The following is a 17,167-nucleotide window of genomic DNA, read 5'->3' as shown; positions in this document are numbered from 1 at the left end:
TAGGTGAGCACTTAAAGGGTGTTGATAATCATGATGCATCATCTATCTTACTACTTACTGACAAAATCAACCTGCCTTACCTATGTGGACAGGCCACCTCACTTAAACTTCAATAGAAGCACATAAATTATGTATGTTCAACAAATAGTGTGGAAGGCATTATGAATGATTCACACTGGCTCATCCTACCAGAACATCCTCCTCCTCTCTCATGTCCAATGAATCTGGAAATCCAAGTAGACATTACCACCTTCCCCCAGTTGGGATATTTGTAATACCCCTCTCTTTATTCTCTGACATCTAATAAAAGGCATGCTCACACTGCAGTCCTCTACTATTTAATTAAAGACAATCAGTATCAACCTACAGAAAACCAGTTTTTATTAACTTTCCTGCTCTTGGAGTTACTAATTTGCTTTCTGCCATATCCACAAAGACAGTAATGTCTGAAAGACAAATAAGTTATACGGATTTAATGCTGAAAATAGGAAAAGGAAAGATACCAGAGCACTGAGGGGGTGGCACTGGGTTGGAGTGATCACAGAGCACATTTTTCTGTTCATTATAGGCCCAAAATTTGTCTGACCCAATTGTACATTAGACCATTAGTGATGGCCCAGTCTTTCTGGGAGAAGAAATATGCAGACCCCTCTCCCTTCCTCACATGGCAGTGGAATATTGTAGTTATGACTCCAATTTCAGACACTAATAAATTACAAGGCAGAACTTTCCATGTTCTGCTGCCATAAAAGGGTACCAGACAGAGGTGAGAAATCCAGATCTAGGAAAACTTAAATTCACCTTCCAGATCCACTGGAGTAGCAGATAGGATTCGGCAGCTGACTTAAAGTATATTTTGCTGCAGTCAGTCCTGACTTTCTGAAAAAACACAACAGTCAGTTCTGACTTTCTGAAAGAACACAACAGATTTATAGAAAAGTTAAAGTTCATTAAGAAACAAATTTTAGCTATGGTTGTACTAATAGTTTCATATAACTAACAACTCTGAAGGACACCCAGGCTGTCCTGATGCCAGGGCTGTGGGGGGACCCAGCCATACTGGTGGAAGGTGCTGTCTCCAGCTGCTTGCCTACTGCCTTTAGCCAGAGGTTATCCCCATGAAGTCTCACACAGATGCTTTTTAACCCATTTAAGACAAACGAATTGTAGAGCTTATGCACCTTGTTTCTCACAGCTTGATTCCTTTGGTTGCAGTGGTGCAAATGAAGAAATGCTTAGATAGAAGACAGAAACTCTCTGCAAGGTGTAGTGATGGGCAGATGAGGACTGGCTAATGATCAATGACTTCTACTAATACAGCCATTTACAGAGTTCACATCTTTGTCACTCCAACTATTATTCCTGCAAATTTTTTTTCACATTTTACCTGGTCATTTTTCAGCACCAAATTCTAATTCACAGCCAAGCACCAGATGCTGTGATATGATCCTTCCCAGATGTAAAATCTCTGGAGGTTCCATGTCTACAAAATAAAAGCTACCCCAGAATATCTTATTTCATTTAATACTAGTCTTGGAAATCTTTCGTCTGGTCATTCCAGTATAAAGTGTAACCAGACAGTGCACATGTGCAGTTTCACTAGAAAGTGAACAGATATTTACAACCCAGGGAACAGAGCAGGCCAGAAGCCCTAGCAAAAACAAACACACAAACTAGAATTCATAAGTTTGGTGCTTCAGAACAACAGTCAGATTATTCTGTCATTTAATGTTGCTGTCTACGATTTAATTTTCCTGGTGAACACAAATTTATTTGAAAGGCACTGCAGCAAGCTCATAGTTAGCTGGCCAGATCTATCCTGGCTGACATTATGAGGGAAAAAAAAAAAGACAGACGTGATGACACAGGAATCTTTCTGATCACAGCTTCCTCTGCTTTATACCTGCTACCACCGAGCACTTGCCAAAAACCTTTTTTGTGTATGTATTATGCAAGACCAGCTACTTTCTCCCAGTACTCCCGTGACAACTCATCTGCTTTTCAAAGCAGAAAACCTCTCTACAACCTTTTTCCCTACTTTGATCTACGACACAGAATAATAGTATTTAAGATTTAGTAGGAATTTTCCACCATCTGCAATAGATGATAACCTCTCAAGTGCAATGCAAGAACCAAAGTCAGAAAATTAAGTGTCCATGTCAACAAGGGAATGTGGGAAAAGGAAAAGGAAGGGAAAGCAATTCAGACTTGTGAGTTTTATGACTACCTAGAGTAAAACAAATCACGTAAATATTGCTTCTTTTCCCAGTTTGATGTAGAAACTTGTAAAGCTCTGATTCCTGTAAAGGGTATGGACTTTCAGAGAACCACAGAATATTGAGATGGAAATGACCCATAAGGTTCATTTCAATAACTTCTAGGCTCTGGGAAGTTTGCAAATTTAACCAGGTTCTTGCTTTGCTCTCTCTCTCTGGTGTTGATAAATATTCACTTCACTTATTCAGATTGGAATAAAATAATGATGTCCAAGATTGGAGAAGAAATACCTTCCTGGCTCCATGACTGATCTTCTGTTTCTTAGGGATGTTTCACGTTAACAAAACTAAGGCATCAAGGAAGCTGGACATATGAGCAATAATAGAGACTTCAGCAGTTTTGTCTTAATTACTGAGTGTATAATTTGGGTATCTTGCACGATTGTGTGGCCTGTGTCAGCAACTCTGGTGTGCTCAGCCACCACTCACACCTTCTGCATCAGATCTCCGTGCCAGCCCGGCTGGAGACATCCTCTTGTTTTCACCAACACCGAGTCAGAAGATCATGCCTCAGCAGAACTGCCTCTGGAGGCTTCCTGAAGGCAGGACATGCAGTGCTGCTCAGACTTTGGCCTCTGAGTTGCGCACTGATAAAAAACCTGGCCTCCTTTTGAAAACGCTGGGAAACGCAGGTCTTGCTCATTGCTGTTCTGGGCTGAGTCCAGTTCTGGGCTCCTCAGTACAGGAAAGACAAGAGCTGCTGCAGAGGGTCCAGCAGAGGCCACAAAGACCGAGCATCTCTCTTATGAGGAGAGGCTGGGAGCTGAGCCTGTTCAGTCTGAAAACTGAGAGGGGACCCCATCAATAGATATAAATGACTCAAAGGAGGTGTCAAGAGGATGGTGCCCGGCTCTTTTTTGTGGTGCTCAGTGACAGGACGAGGAGCAATAGTCACAAAATAAAACGCAGGAAGTTTCACCTCAACATGAGGAAGAACTTCACACTGAGGGTGGCAGAGCGCTGGAACAGGCTGCCCAGGGCGGTCATAAAGTCTCCCTCTGGAGACATTCAAACCCCATCTGGACGCGTTGCTGTGTCATCTGCTCTAGGTGACAGGAGGCAGGAGGGGTGGAGCAGATGACCTCCAGAAATCCCTTCCAAGCCAAACGATTCTGGGATTCTGTGTGATTCTGGTTTTTAAAAACCTTCTGTCGGCCTAGCACAGGACGTGGCTGTGCACGGGAGGTGCCCGCCGCCCCCGGAGCGCGGTACAGCCCAGCGCTGGGCACCCCTGCCCGCACAGGCCGCGCCGGCGGCTCCGAGCCCGGGGCCGGCCCGCAGCACTCCCGGCACTCGGGGCACTCCCGGCACTCGGGGCACTTCGGGCTCTCGGGACGCTCCGGGCTCTCGGGACGCTCCGGGCACTCGGAGCACTCCGGGCACTCGGGGTACTGCAGGGCACCCGGGCCTCTCCGGGAACCCGGGGCGCTCCGGCCGAGGCCCGGGCGCAGGCGCGGGGAGCAGGCGGGGCCCCGGCCGCTCCTCCCGGTGCCCGTGATCCCTGCGCCGTTCCGTAGCTGCAGCGCAGGGAGGCGGAGGAGCGTGGCCGAGCCCGGCCCGCCGCGCTGGCGAGATGGCGGCGCAGAAGATTAACGAGGCGCTAGAGCACATCGCGAAAGCGGAGAAATAGTGAGCAGAGGGCAGCGGGGCGGAGGGTGCGGGCTGGGGGCAGCTGGCGAGCGGCTGCCAAGCGACTGCCAGCTCGGCACCCGCGCTGTCCGGGCCGCCGGCGCTCCTGCCCCATGGAGGCGGCGTGTCTCCTCCGGGCCAGGCAGGGGGGCTGAGGAGACTTCTTGTGGCAGGCGGCCGCACTTCGGGAGAAGGGAGGAAGGTGGCGGGGCCGCGGGGGCCGGCGCGGGGGGAGTGGGGGGCATGGCTGCTCCGCCCCTCCTCTGCCTGAAGGGATCCTCCCTACGGGGCTGGGTGCTCGAGAGGGCCTGCTGCCCCGAACAGGGACAGTACAGCGGCCCTAAGACTAAACAGTGGGGTCGGTGAGGCGGTTTGGCTCAGAGGCCTGGAGCCCGAGCAGTTTCCTTTAGCGCCTTGTGGCCTCTGTTGCTCCGACCCTGACAGCAAAGCGAGGGCTGTCACTTCTACCCTTCTGCTAAAGTCAGTGGGAGTAAGACAATTCACAGAATCAAACTAGGTTGGAAAAGATTTCTGAGATGATCAAATCCAACCTGTGACACAACACCACTCCGTCAACTAGACCAGGGCACTGAGTGCCACGTCCAGTATTTCCTTAAACACCTCTGGGGATGATGAGTCTATCACCTCCTTGGGGAGCCCATTCCAATATCTTACAACCTTTTCTGTGAAGAATTTCTTCCAAATGTCCATCCTGAATCTTCTTCTTTCTTCCAAATGTCCAGCCTAAACCTCCCCTGGCACATCTTAAGGCTAGAGACAAGTGGGAGAAAGGAGTTACGGAGACTATGTTAGATAAAAGGGCTTGACTTTGCTGAGGTGCTGTGTGTTTGTTTCCTGTCCGTGAAAAATGTGTGATTGGTGCTTCTCGGGTGGCTTCAAAGACCTGTACTTATGTTTATCTTGGAGAGCTTAACATCTATGATAGTCTGTTACTGTGTATTTGAATACTGAATATAGCCATTTTGCTGAATTGCACAGAGTATGGTATACATGTAATAGAGCTGACTAATCCAAGGATGCCATAGTTTTAGTAAGAGTAGTGACAAGCCCTCTGGAAATCATGGATCGAATGTATAAATTGGCATAGAGGGAAAACTTTGAAATCAAAAAAACCCAGCATATCTTACTCAAGTTACTTGACTGAAAGTGCCCTCCAGCAGAATTAATTTTAAGCTTGTCTGGACAGCATTTGAAATAAAATGCACTGAGACCTCAAATTGTGTGTAGATTGAATGCATTGTGTATTTCAGCTTGATGCATTTGGGACCCTGACTGTGATAAAAATAACACAGTATATAAAGGCTTGTCTTAGAGTTACACACTCTGGTCATCATCCTAGTAAGACAACAAGATCACCTTAGTATCCACATACAACTGTTTGCCAAGTAAAGAGTGTGTTGCATATGATGTGTTGGTGTATAACAAATATGCAAGCAGACTGTAAAGTTACGGTAATATGTTAATTTCTTTTAAAAATGAGGAAGTCAGCATATTGAATTCCAAATTGCCTAATGACTCACCTAATTTTCCAATGTTCATTTTTCCCTATGTATTTATGCCTATGTGTGGCACCTTTTAGTGTTGTGATCTATTTTAGACATATAAATGACATGCAAGTCTTTGTGTTGGTAAGTAAATTCTTTTATTTGTGTATGCATTAGAGAATCATTGATAAGTCTCAAAAGCAAAAAAAACCAATCCTGTAAAGGAATGCTGGAAACTTCCTGATGTGTGAAAAAAATATTGTCAGGTGTCGTGGTATTAGAAATTTGGAGATACCATGTTGGTGTAGGAGGAAGTATTTTTCTTCTGCTGACTTCTTGCTGCTGAGAAGATGGACTTGGGAAGACTCTCTGGGAACAGCAGAAGCATGTTAGGGTGAGGGTTGTAACTTTGGGAGATAATTGCAGTGCTTTATGCAATTCTTAAAAATGCTGGCATTTATTTTTATGGTAGTGATGCCGCCATAGTATTGGCACATAGGTAATTGCTCATTTCCAGGGCTGTTCTAAAGTTTGAAATGTATCTGAAGTGCCTTGATGGTAAAACATAAAATCTTTACTAATTGTTTCTTGTGTTTTAGCCTGAAAACTGGATTCTTAAAGTGGAAACCAGATTATGACAGTGCAGCTACTGAATATGGGAAGGCAGGTATGTGGCAGTAAATATGGCCATATATATTTCAAAGTATTCATCAAGCTTAGTCTCCTATAATGTTTTATGTATTTTTGCTACATTACTGTGTAAGTAAAACTGTTGTGAAGACTAAATGTAAGATGAAGCAACAAAAAATTCTCTTGGTAGCACTGTAAAATAAATTTCAGGTTGTTCTTGGAGATCTAGAACAGTCTCCAAAACCAATTTTGTTTTCAAGCTTACAACTTCTATTTTTTTATATTGCTATATATGACAAAAATAAAGCTTTCTTTCCTTCTTTCACTTGTCCACCCCCAAATCCTGTGACTTTATCTACAAAACAACAGACATTCAAGGTGATTTTAAAATTTTGCTTTATCATCATCTTATGAAATATGTCCTGTCAAAGACTGTCTCAGTAAGGTGAGATGCTGCCAGCTTGGGGTTTTTTTTAAGCACAGTAAGGTCTTGTTCCTCCCTTTTTCCACTGCCAAGTGACACACTGAGTATAAAATCCTTACTTGTTGATTTTTTTTTGTTCATAAGCATTTTCTTTTTTCTCATGGTAGTTAATTTGTCATGGTCTTTTGGCTTCTTACTCTAGGCATTCCTGCTTACTCACCTAAGACTGAATACAAAAATACGAACTTGGAAGAACAACTGGAGAATTTATAAATTGAATTTTATTTTAAATCTTACTTTATATTTTATTAGTTAAACAAGATAGAAATATAAATTTGTATCCTGAAATGATTGTGCTGATGAAGTTATGTGCCACCTTTGTTGGTGGCACATTTCTGACCTTGTATAACTTCTAATGATTAAAATGATATAAATATGCATTCCTCCATGTCTGTAATTAAGATCCAGCATGGGTGACTCTCAAAGTCCAGCTAAACACATTGAGTGCTATGTATGATACTGTGGTGCTATGGAAGTGGTGTTGATAATAAATGTCTTTAATGGTAACAAAGTAACTAATGAAACAAGGAGAACTGTCTGTGAATTTTGGGAAGAGGTTGGTGAACAGTAGCCATGCGTTTAAAGAGCCTGTTTGCATCTATAGGTAGCTAAACTCTCGAGCAGCAGTGGTAAAAAAGAAGACAATGTCAAGTTGTAAATAAAATCTTTATTTCCTTTTTTGCAGCTGTTGCTTTTAAGAACGCCAAGCAGTTTGACCAGGCAAGGGAAGCCTGTTTACGGGAAGCTGAGGCACATGAAAACAATAAAGCGTATCTTTTCATTGATTGAGATTTTTCTTTCCCAGAAGCTGACTAGTTGCTACTTAGATTGGAGTAATGGGGGTGGTAGCAGGTTATTTAATACATTTGCACATTTTGTCAGTGTAACAGAATTGCTTTTTAAAAGTCTGTTCCTGTGTGCTCTGAGTGAGAAAACTAAAGAGCTGTTGGTGAGAATGTTGTCCCAAATAACAGCTGACAGGTGCCTGAGATACCTAGGTACTGCTTCAGAAATTTAATTGGTTTTTAATTATTTACTAATGCATGGTATAAACTAAATGAAGCTCTGACATTATTACAGTACTTGGAGTACAATTTAATAAGCAGGAACATATTTTAAGGAAGTGTGCTTTTTACAACGTTTTATGTAGCTATGCATTGCTATGTTGCATTTATTCTGTCCTTAGAATTATTAATTTTTGACAACTTGCCTGTAGGCAAGTAGTAGCTTTCATTTGCCTTTATGGTGTTCCTTGCTTTAAAATTAATCGTTGCATAAGATTTTATGCATTAATATTTTTGCTGCATTATGTTTTTGTGTCTTTTGTCCTTGACTTCAACAATTTCATGTCCAGTCTCTTTCATGCTGCCAAGTAAGTACAGATGTACTAAGTAATCTGAAACAAATTTTTTAACATACAGTACAAGTACATTTTGATATCAGAGTAAGTGTTTTGATTCAAGTAATTTAGCTGCTTCATAATTAGTTCAATGGAAGTGTGAGCTAGGAAAGTTTGAAAACATGTAATGGCCACCTGAAGAAATTATGATTTTGGCATTCTTTAGCACTTTTTGATAGCAAATATTTTTTTCTTAGATGAACTTCTTTTAATTTTGAAGTTCTACACTGCTGAGCTAATCAAGAAATTTTTAATTAAAGAGTACTTCAGAGATGACAATAATCCAAATACTGCCTGGAGATCGGGTTGGAATAGATTTTTACTGGGAAGTGTGGTTGAATTTTGTGGAAGATAAACTTACATATGTGCTGTGTCATTAAATAAAACACTTAAAACATCTTCAAAGCATTAAATATTAACAGTGAAGATGTTAGATAGTCAGTGCACATTAACTTTTGCTTCATAACTGCAGCTTGTTGTAATACACCATATCTGACCAAACTGTACATTTCTTTTTTCTCTGCAGAGCTTATGAACAAGCTGGCATGATGCTAAAGGTATTCTCATTTACTAGTTTTTATTTTTAAGTTCTATTTTATAATCACAAATATTGTGCACTGCACTATTTTACAAATATATGTAAGCAAATTGCATATTGAAGTGAAATTTTTTTGTTGACTTATAGTCCCCATCTCTGCCTTCAGTAGATTAGGAAAGCAACATTTGTATTTGGGAGGAAAGATAGTTTTCCTTTTGTAAAAGAAAAGAAGAGTTCCTTATGTCAGTGAGTAACAGAAGAGTGGTGCTGCTTTTACTCTGAACTACCACATATTCATGACTTACGGAAAAGTTTAGTACTTTAAAGTGAATTTTATGCAGTTGGTGGTTAACTTTCACTAGCCCTACAAGTTTGTAAATAAAAATTAGAATCTCAATAAATAAGTTATTGCAATTTACTTTGATTTGTGTCCTTGCATGTGAAGTCCTTTCCTGGAACAACAGTGTTCTGTGATTGTTGCCTTGTAGGAGATGCAAAGGCTCCCTGAAGCAGTTCAGCTGATCGAGAAAGCCAGTATGATGTACCTGGAGAATGGGACACCAGACACAGCAGCCATTGCCCTGGAACGGGCTGGAAAGTGAGTCTGACTTATTGGTGGCTAGAATCTGTGCAGGGCATGGGTATGTCTGTGCCTTTCCTTTTATGTCTTTTTGATGCTTTCAGGTAAAAAATATTTTTCTTTCATCTGAAGAGTAAGTATTGATGTTTATTACAGGTTAATAGAAAATGTGAGTCCAGAGAAAGCTGTGCAGCTCTATCAGCAAGCAGCATCGGTGTTTGAAGTAAGTGGGAGATTTTTATCCGTGTTATTTGTTTGGTTCTTTTCTTTCAGCTATAAAGTGAAGAAGGAGCCTAAGATTAGGTTCGAAATGACGTTTCCTTAATTTTACATCAGTGGCTGAGTAATGAAGCTGAAGGCTTCTCATGTTGTAGAGAAGGAGATGACAAAAGTTAGGAGTCAGTTTGCTTTGCCTTTTTCTCAATGTAGGACTTGACAAAATCTGAATTTTGTAGTTCAGGTTTGGCTCTTGTTGGACAGAACAGAGGGTAGAGAACCTATCTGCTTTTGAGTACTGGAACCCAAAATAATTTGAAGTCCCTGAAGGCACAGAAGAAAATATTTTGCTTGGTGGTCCACCCATTTAAATGAGACAGTGATTTGCCTTTTTACAAGTGGCTTTGATGTACTTTTCTGTTGTCAGTTGTCATGGGTTTTTTCAGATTAGCAAATTTACGCTGACATTTCTCTGCTAAGCAGATCCATACAGGAGCTGGCTGTGGAACTCAGGAGCACCAGTACACTTAATGTTTCCCTTGAGTGTGTGAATTGCTGATCTTATAGCTAACAGTTGTTCTAAGTTACAGGTGGCACACTTAGATTAAGGTCTAATGGTCTTAATTCTGTGCAAATGAAGTGAGAATATCTGAGTTCTTTTTTTTCTTCTCTAGAATGAAGAACGTTTACGGCAGGCATTAGAAATGCTAGGGAAGGCATCAAGACTTCTAGTCAGAGGGCGCAGGTATAGTTTTATCCCTTTTTGTTCTTTTAATGTAATTGAATCTTAAAATGTGATTTTGATTATGGTTTTTTGTCTTGGTGTTGTTTGGTTTTTTATGTACTATTAATTCTTATTTGAGACTCACTTCAAACTGAGGTCCAGTTTCTATGGGATATGCCATGTTCATCCAGGAACCACCTGATTTTCTGTTCTGGGATGGGTGAATGTGAGCTGAAAGACTTTTGCTCTGTGTTTTCATTAATTCTTAAATTTCATTAATTCTTAAAATACTCCAGGATTTTTTTGGTTTTCTTTTCCAACCTTAATATGTAGAAAGTGCTTGAAAATCTCTATAGCTGTGGGATATAAAACAGAGGAATTAGGACTGACCTGAAGAATGAAATCTGCAGCAGTCTGATTCTGGACTTCTTAAATAAGACTGAATCTTGGAGTCTCAGTGAGACATAGTTTAATTGTTAGTTTAACAAGTTTAATTGTTAAATTACTTATACCAAACTTAACCTTCTGTTCATTTTTGATTTCCTTCACTGAAACACTTAGGTCCTTTAAGAACTATATTGCTAGTTCCTGGATATCAGACTTACTGATAGCTTATAGTAACCTCAGGACATACAGAAATGTGTTTGTGTGTATAACAAAGCATTCATCTTGTACAGTGTTACAAAAGCCAAGGTTTTTCTGAATAAATGCCAGAGGCGTTCTTAGCACATAGACAAAAGGAATTGCTGACTATATATTTACCTTATCTGTTAGTAAAATCTACTGCTGATTTTTAGTTGTGTTGCTGTTTATTCGAGTAGACTTGCCACTGTATTAATTAAACACTTTGTAATTAGTCTTGGATTCACTGTGTTGTATTCCTGGCACTGATACTCCTGTTTTTTTGGTTTTTAGATTAGATGAGGCTGCACTGTCTCTTCAAAAGGAAAAAAGTATTTATAAGGAAATTGAAAACTACCCCACTTGCTATAAGGTAAAGTCTAAGAGACAGCTTCTGATACATTTCAATTTTTTTTAATTTTTGTTGTTACTGACATCGACAGATGATTGGCGCCTCTTGATTCAGCAGTAAGTTTCTTGCTGAATGATGACAATTTGTGGTAGTGGTGTTTCCCCAAACTTCAGCTGTGCTTTTGTAAGTTTTAAGATGCTATTATCTACAGGAGCTATCAAAACTAAACAGCACATAAAAAATAAAGATGTTATCAATAAAACAAACTACAAAAACTGTTACTTGGGACAGCAATCCATTAAAATGTTATAGGAGATAACCTATTTCATACCAGCTGAGATGATGGCTTTCTGCTTTTTCACTGGATTGTTCTGACTCAGTTGTGTCAGTATCTTAGGATGATTGTGGATTGTAACGACCTTTCTCATACTAGATATTAACAGTCTACTATTTTTCTCATATTTTATTGTTAATTTCTAAAGAATCATAAGGCTTACTTTTTTTTTTTGGTTTAGAAAACAATTGCTCAAGTCTTAGTTCATCTTCATAGAAATGATTATGTTGCTGCAGAAAGATGTGTGAGGGAAAGCTACAGGTAAGTTTACTTTGTGTCCTATGATTTTAAACTGTTTTTCACTGGTGTAGATCTATTTTGCTAGACATTTTTCTTTCATAAATTTTTAACCTGCACTTCTGTTGACTTACAATACAATAATAATGTCCTCTTGTGTATGGCTATCAGGAGTCTTTTTCACACATAACAATTTAGCTGTAGTGACTACAGTGATTCTTCTTAACAAACCTAAAATACAGAGTCATAAAGAACTAGTTATGTGTGACAGGGGAAATGAGATGGAAATCAAAAGTTCTTGCCATGTTACAGGAGAAAATTTTGGTGTCAAAATATGGATTAGTGTTTAACCTTGGCAATTCCTCATTTCTACTTTCATTGGAACTTCAGTAGCAAAATCTCAAAACAACATGTTTTTACTTAAACTGTGTTTTTAGTGAAATGAACATATGTATAAGTTAAATTGTAGTACTTTACCTTTAGAAATAATCTTTCAAGGTCAGTCTTTAAACATATTGCTTACGTTTTCCAAATCTCCAATTTTATATACAGAAACTCATGACAGAATTATTTCTATATGTGAAGTGGAGAAAGAGTTTATTGACTTATCAGGAAAAAAAAAATCAAATATCCTTGTTTCGTCTTAACTATGATTGTGGTCTTATTTGCATTGTGCAAACTAATATTACTTAAAGTTTAATTTTTATGAATATGATTCATGTACCTAAAGAAAGAACTCTTTAATTTCCTTCAGTATACCAGGATTTAATGGAAGTGAAGATTGTGCAGCACTTGAGCAACTTTTAGAAGGGTATGATCAACAAGATCAGGATCAAGTTTCTGAAGTCTGTAATTCTCCACTCTTCAAATACATGGATAATGATGTAAGTAGACAGATCCTGTGATTGGGGGATTTTTTCAGGTTAAGAGGGTGGAGATTTTTTCTTAGTAGAGAAAAACAAGAGCACAGTCTGTGCATTTATTGTTACTTCCTGTCATGCTACCCTTTGGTTGTGAGCTTCCTGCGTTCTTTTACTTTGCCTGCCAGTGATGGTGCTGCCTACCTTTCAGATGGTCCAAAGAGTTATGTGAAAGAACAGCTTGTTAAGGATTTGCTTAATTTGTTTAATGAGTTGACCAAAATTCAGGCCTCTTCTGTTTGCTTCCATAAGAGCGAGAACAGTCTGCTGCTTCTTCTTTTTCTCAGAAATATCTTTCAGCAGATGAATGTACATAAACATGAACAGAGCAGGATGCCTACAGGATGGCATCATTGAATGGTTTTTTCCATTGCTTATTCTTAGTAAGGTACTCATTCAGGAACTCATTTTGAATTTGGAACAAGTAGTTGTGTCTCTTTCCCCACCATTTTTTATTTAATTGAATTTGTAAATGGTAGGAAGTATAAGATAAGTGTGAAGTAATGGAAACACACATCCCTACCAAACCCTGTAGCAGTATTGGCTAATTTCACTTCATTGAATAGTAAAAATTAGGTCACTAGTCTTGCTGAACAAGATTTGTAAAACTCTAATAGTAGATAACGTATGAAAAACTACACACTGGAATTATTTCTTTTCTACATAAAGCTTGAACCAGAGGAGGTTAAAGGAGGTTCAAAATGTGGCCAATTTATTTGATAATAAGCAGCATCAATACAGATCTTATATCCCATTCTCAGAGTATTTGAGAAAGAGAAAATTGGACCAATCTTATGTTTATTCCAAGCTGAGAGTATCATCACTCTTGTTTTTTTGTACTGAATGTTGCCTGCTTGCTTATTGTGAGCATCAGTCAATTCTGTGATAGTACAGAAATTAAACTTGCCTTGTTATTGTCAGTATGCCAAGCTTGGTCTTACCTTGGTGGTCCCAGGAGGTGGAATGAAGAAGAAATCGCCAAACGCTGCCCAAGACAAAGCCAGAGGACCAGCTGCAGTGGGCTCCCATGCTGATGAGGAAGAGGATGAATACTCTGGTGGACTATGCTAGCTACAGACTAGGTTGTCATATTTGACTGACTTGTGATGCTGAGCATATCCAAAGGTACCAGATTTACCAGAGCTTCATTGCAATTGTGATATGGGAATCCTAATATTAACTTGGCAGCTTCTGGGTGCAATGCAGGAGAAAAAGCATGGTTGTACCCATCATCTTGAAACATCTTTGGACTTCATCTCTTACCTGGCAAGAGCTTCCTTAGGGCCCTGCCTTCAGCTGACAGGAAAAAATTGAGGAGAGCTTTACTAAAAGCACAGTTTAAAAGAAACCAAAACTTCAGAAGCACTGGATGGGGAGTAGTACAAAATTTTAAATGCTGGATTTCAACAGCTCACACATCTGGTCCCAGTAAGATGTTTGCAGTTGTCTTCAGAGTTAAATGTATGATCATTTGTCTGGCTGTTTATCTCCTGTTTAAGACCATTTAAGGCAGACTGTGCCAGGCAGGATTTTTACTTGTGTAAGCAGTAGGGGGAGCATTCGGTTTGTTTTCAACATGTTTTTACTGCACTGGGGAATATTATTTTAATACCTTATTTTTACGGTGTCCACGTGAGTGTGAAAAACACTTAAGTCAACTAGTTTGAAGTTATCTTGCAAGCTCAGAAATACACATCTGCCTTTCCTCATAAGAAATTTATTGACCTGAGGTACTTGGAAATAAATGTGTCTGCAGTATTTGTAATGTGCACCTTAGAAAAGGAGGGAGTGAATAACCATTCTTAGCAGTGTTTTTGAAGTATGCCATAACCAAAAAAGAAACTGAAGTTAGCAGGTAATGTGCACTGAAGATAAACTTCTGAAGACAAATGTTTAACAAAATTTTAGGTGGAATGTTTCAGTGATATGTTTGAGTTCATAAGTGTCCTAGGTGTTTATTTGCTAATCAGTATGCTGAAAATGTGAAAGAAGCAAATGTCTCCATACATTAGCATGTATGAAGACATTTGATTCTTTTATATTTTCAAAGCATTGAACAGGTATCTCCTATAAGTGGCATTTTTCAGACTTGCTTAGAATCCAAGGTAACCAAATTTTAATGCATCCTATTTATATTTGGTTTCAAGTCATTATATGTTTTGCAAGCTTCTTTAGTGTCCTGAATTTGTTTCACCATTTTATGCTTAAAAGTTGTCGAGTCTCGAAGTTGAACCTGTGGCTTGTTTTTTCAGCAAGACGTAAGCAAGGTCTGCACTAGGGTGATGTTGCTTGGAATCCAGCAGGGATTTGTATGTGATGCCCAAAGCTCTGTAAACAAGAGACCAAAAGCACAGTCCAAAGTGTTGGGATAGTTTCTGCCATATTAAGGAATTGGATATCATCAAAAGTATCAAGCATATGTCTGATAAAATTGTGTCAGGCGTAATTGTGATGAAAGTTCAGATTTTAGAGAGCTAATGCTCACTTTGCTTGGGGTGAATAGCACTCAGTAACATTGAGATAGGAGCACAAACTAAAGCATAAGTTGCTGTCACATTAGAAGGTCGCATTATTCAATTTAATGGGGGTTCAAAAACCAGTTTCGTGTCTTTGTCTTGTGTAATAATGACCATGAGTTTTAAAGCTATTTAAGATGCACCTGTAGGTCTTCACTATCCGATGGGTAATTTCCCTTTGTTACTGATGGACGTATGTAAAAGTTTTGGCTCTGTGAAATTTTAGGATGTGAGTTGCTTTTCTCTGAGAATGCTTGCAGTTGTATACGAAAGATGGTTTTGAAGACTTTCCTAGAATTCTAGAACACTTCTAGAATTTTTGCTGTTGGGGGAACTCACTTCAGTTTAACTGGAGTTTAACTTCTGCCTTCTGGATTCAAATCAAGTGGAACATAACACTTACTATGGTGAGTCTTCATCACAGGTAGAAAAAAATGCACATGTAGGAACTCAGGGGACACTGAGTCATTTTATTCAAGCATTTCCCGCTCCTTCTAGTTCTGAAATCAGTTTTATTGTGTGAGCCCAAGGAGTCTGCTTTTTGTGTGTGTGAACAGTTGCATGTATCTGTAATGATAAGGTGCATAAGAAAACTGGGAGCTGTGTGTGATTCTGTAGAAGAATTTTCAGATTTATTTAAACTGTGCTTGTAACACTAACAGGCCCTTAGAAGAAAATTTAAAATTTGTGTTGCATTTTTAAGACATACTTTCCATATGGCAAAAAAAAAAATAGATGCGCAAAACTGTCTTCCTCCCTCCTCAAGTTGTTTCTTTGTTCTGTGCCAAGTGTGGAAAATCTGGGACAAAAGTGACTGGTACTAGACATGTTAAGCTGCCATTGAATTGACATTTCTGATTCTTAGTGGTAGAATCTTAGTCTTTAATTGCAATGTTGCTGCAAAGACCAAATCTGCAGAAATGGAAGCATCTGAAAATAAGATGGTCTATTTTATATAACTTATTCTCCTATTTTAGACAGTGAAAGTGTGTTAGGAATGTTAACTGCCTTTTAGTAAATGTTTAACTATAGAAGAAACTGTCTGTATATTATGTGTTAGTGTTTGTTTCTATCTTTCAAAGCAATTTGCACACTTATGTAAATACCATTTAAGTGATCTAAAATGGAAAATATAACATTTACAGCAAGAGAGTTTCCAAAACCAGTGTTGACTGTAATAAAAAAATAAATTGTGCATGGAGGCTGAGCAATGGCTGATGCAATGTTTATGTAAAATCAGAAGATTCTAAATTATCTGTAACTTAATAGTCAGATGATCAAGTGCAGTGTGAAACCTGTGCTTTACTTGTTCTTTTCCCAAATTTGTGGTGTAATAGAGTACAAAATGTGTTTGCAACAGCTCTACAGATGCTGCCTCTTGAGGCTGTGTGTTTCACCAACATGAAGAATAAAACTTGAAATTAATGCATATGTGGTGACTTTCTCTGTTATTGATCAGGTCCTACTGAGGGCCACAATTTGAAAATTAATGTTAATTATATTTAATTTGTCACTGGGGTAGATTTTCAGAGTGGTTTTTTGGCATGAGAATAAAAGATTGGAATCTATGGAGAGTTGAAATCAGTGGGAGTTTGAGGAACAACTAGATTTCACACAACTTAAGGATGTGAATTCTGTAACTCTTTGGAGACTTCACAATAGTAGAAAAAATCACCTTTTCTAGTATTTTAAACTGAAACTTGCTGGAATATTTGAAGGTTGAAGAATCTGGCGCTGAAGTTCTTCCAGTGTAGTGGGAATTGTTCCTTAGATGGTGCAAATACGCAGCTGTATAAAATTATAAGAACTAAGCTGCTCTCAGGAGAAAAAAAAAAAAGCCATGTCATCTAGATTTATAATAAGTAGTGAACTTTTTTGGATGCAGGAAATGGAAAAAAGAAGCGACCCCAACCTCTATGACTAGTAGTGGTAATAAAATTGGAGGAAGTAGATGTAACTTTAGAGAGCAGGAGGGAACCACTTGGGATCTGCGGTTTGAGTCTGAACAGGGCCATGAATCTCCGAGTTAATGGTGTGTGGATGCCAGCGTGCCCAGGAGCTGGGCTCTTCTCTCCTCTGCCTGTCGGACGGGACGGGATGTGCCGAGTGCTGTCTCTGAGCGCCTTCCGCAGGGCTGGCCGCTCTGTTTCAGAGCCGCTGCCGCTGCCCTTCTGCCGCGATTTCCAGAGTGGCTGTCAGCCTGGAA

At 39.4% G+C, this 17,167-nt stretch overlaps 1 protein-coding gene across 1 annotated transcript; it reads left to right on the top strand.

Moving 5' to 3' along the window:
- The first annotated feature begins 3,756 nt into the window (after positions 1-3,756).
- On the top strand, positions 3,757-16,392 carry NAPG (NSF attachment protein gamma). Its single transcript, XM_030943448.1, has 12 exons — positions 3,757-3,905; positions 6,010-6,077; positions 7,210-7,294; positions 7,879-7,896; positions 8,450-8,480; positions 8,950-9,059; positions 9,198-9,264; positions 9,932-10,002; positions 10,897-10,975; positions 11,470-11,549; positions 12,280-12,409; positions 13,367-16,392. Exons 1-12 carry the CDS (start codon positions 3,850-3,852, stop codon positions 13,514-13,516), a joined length of 945 nt encoding a protein of 314 aa, XP_030799308.1. The 5' UTR covers positions 3,757-3,849; the 3' UTR covers positions 13,517-16,392.
- The last annotated feature ends 775 nt before the right edge of the window (positions 16,393-17,167 follow it).

The sequence above is a fragment of the Camarhynchus parvulus genome, chromosome 2 (genome assembly GCF_901933205.1).
Source record: "Camarhynchus parvulus chromosome 2, STF_HiC, whole genome shotgun sequence".
NCBI classification, from domain to species: domain Eukaryota; kingdom Metazoa; phylum Chordata; class Aves; order Passeriformes; family Thraupidae; genus Camarhynchus; species Camarhynchus parvulus.
This window is presented reverse-complemented; position numbering and strand designations above follow the sequence as displayed.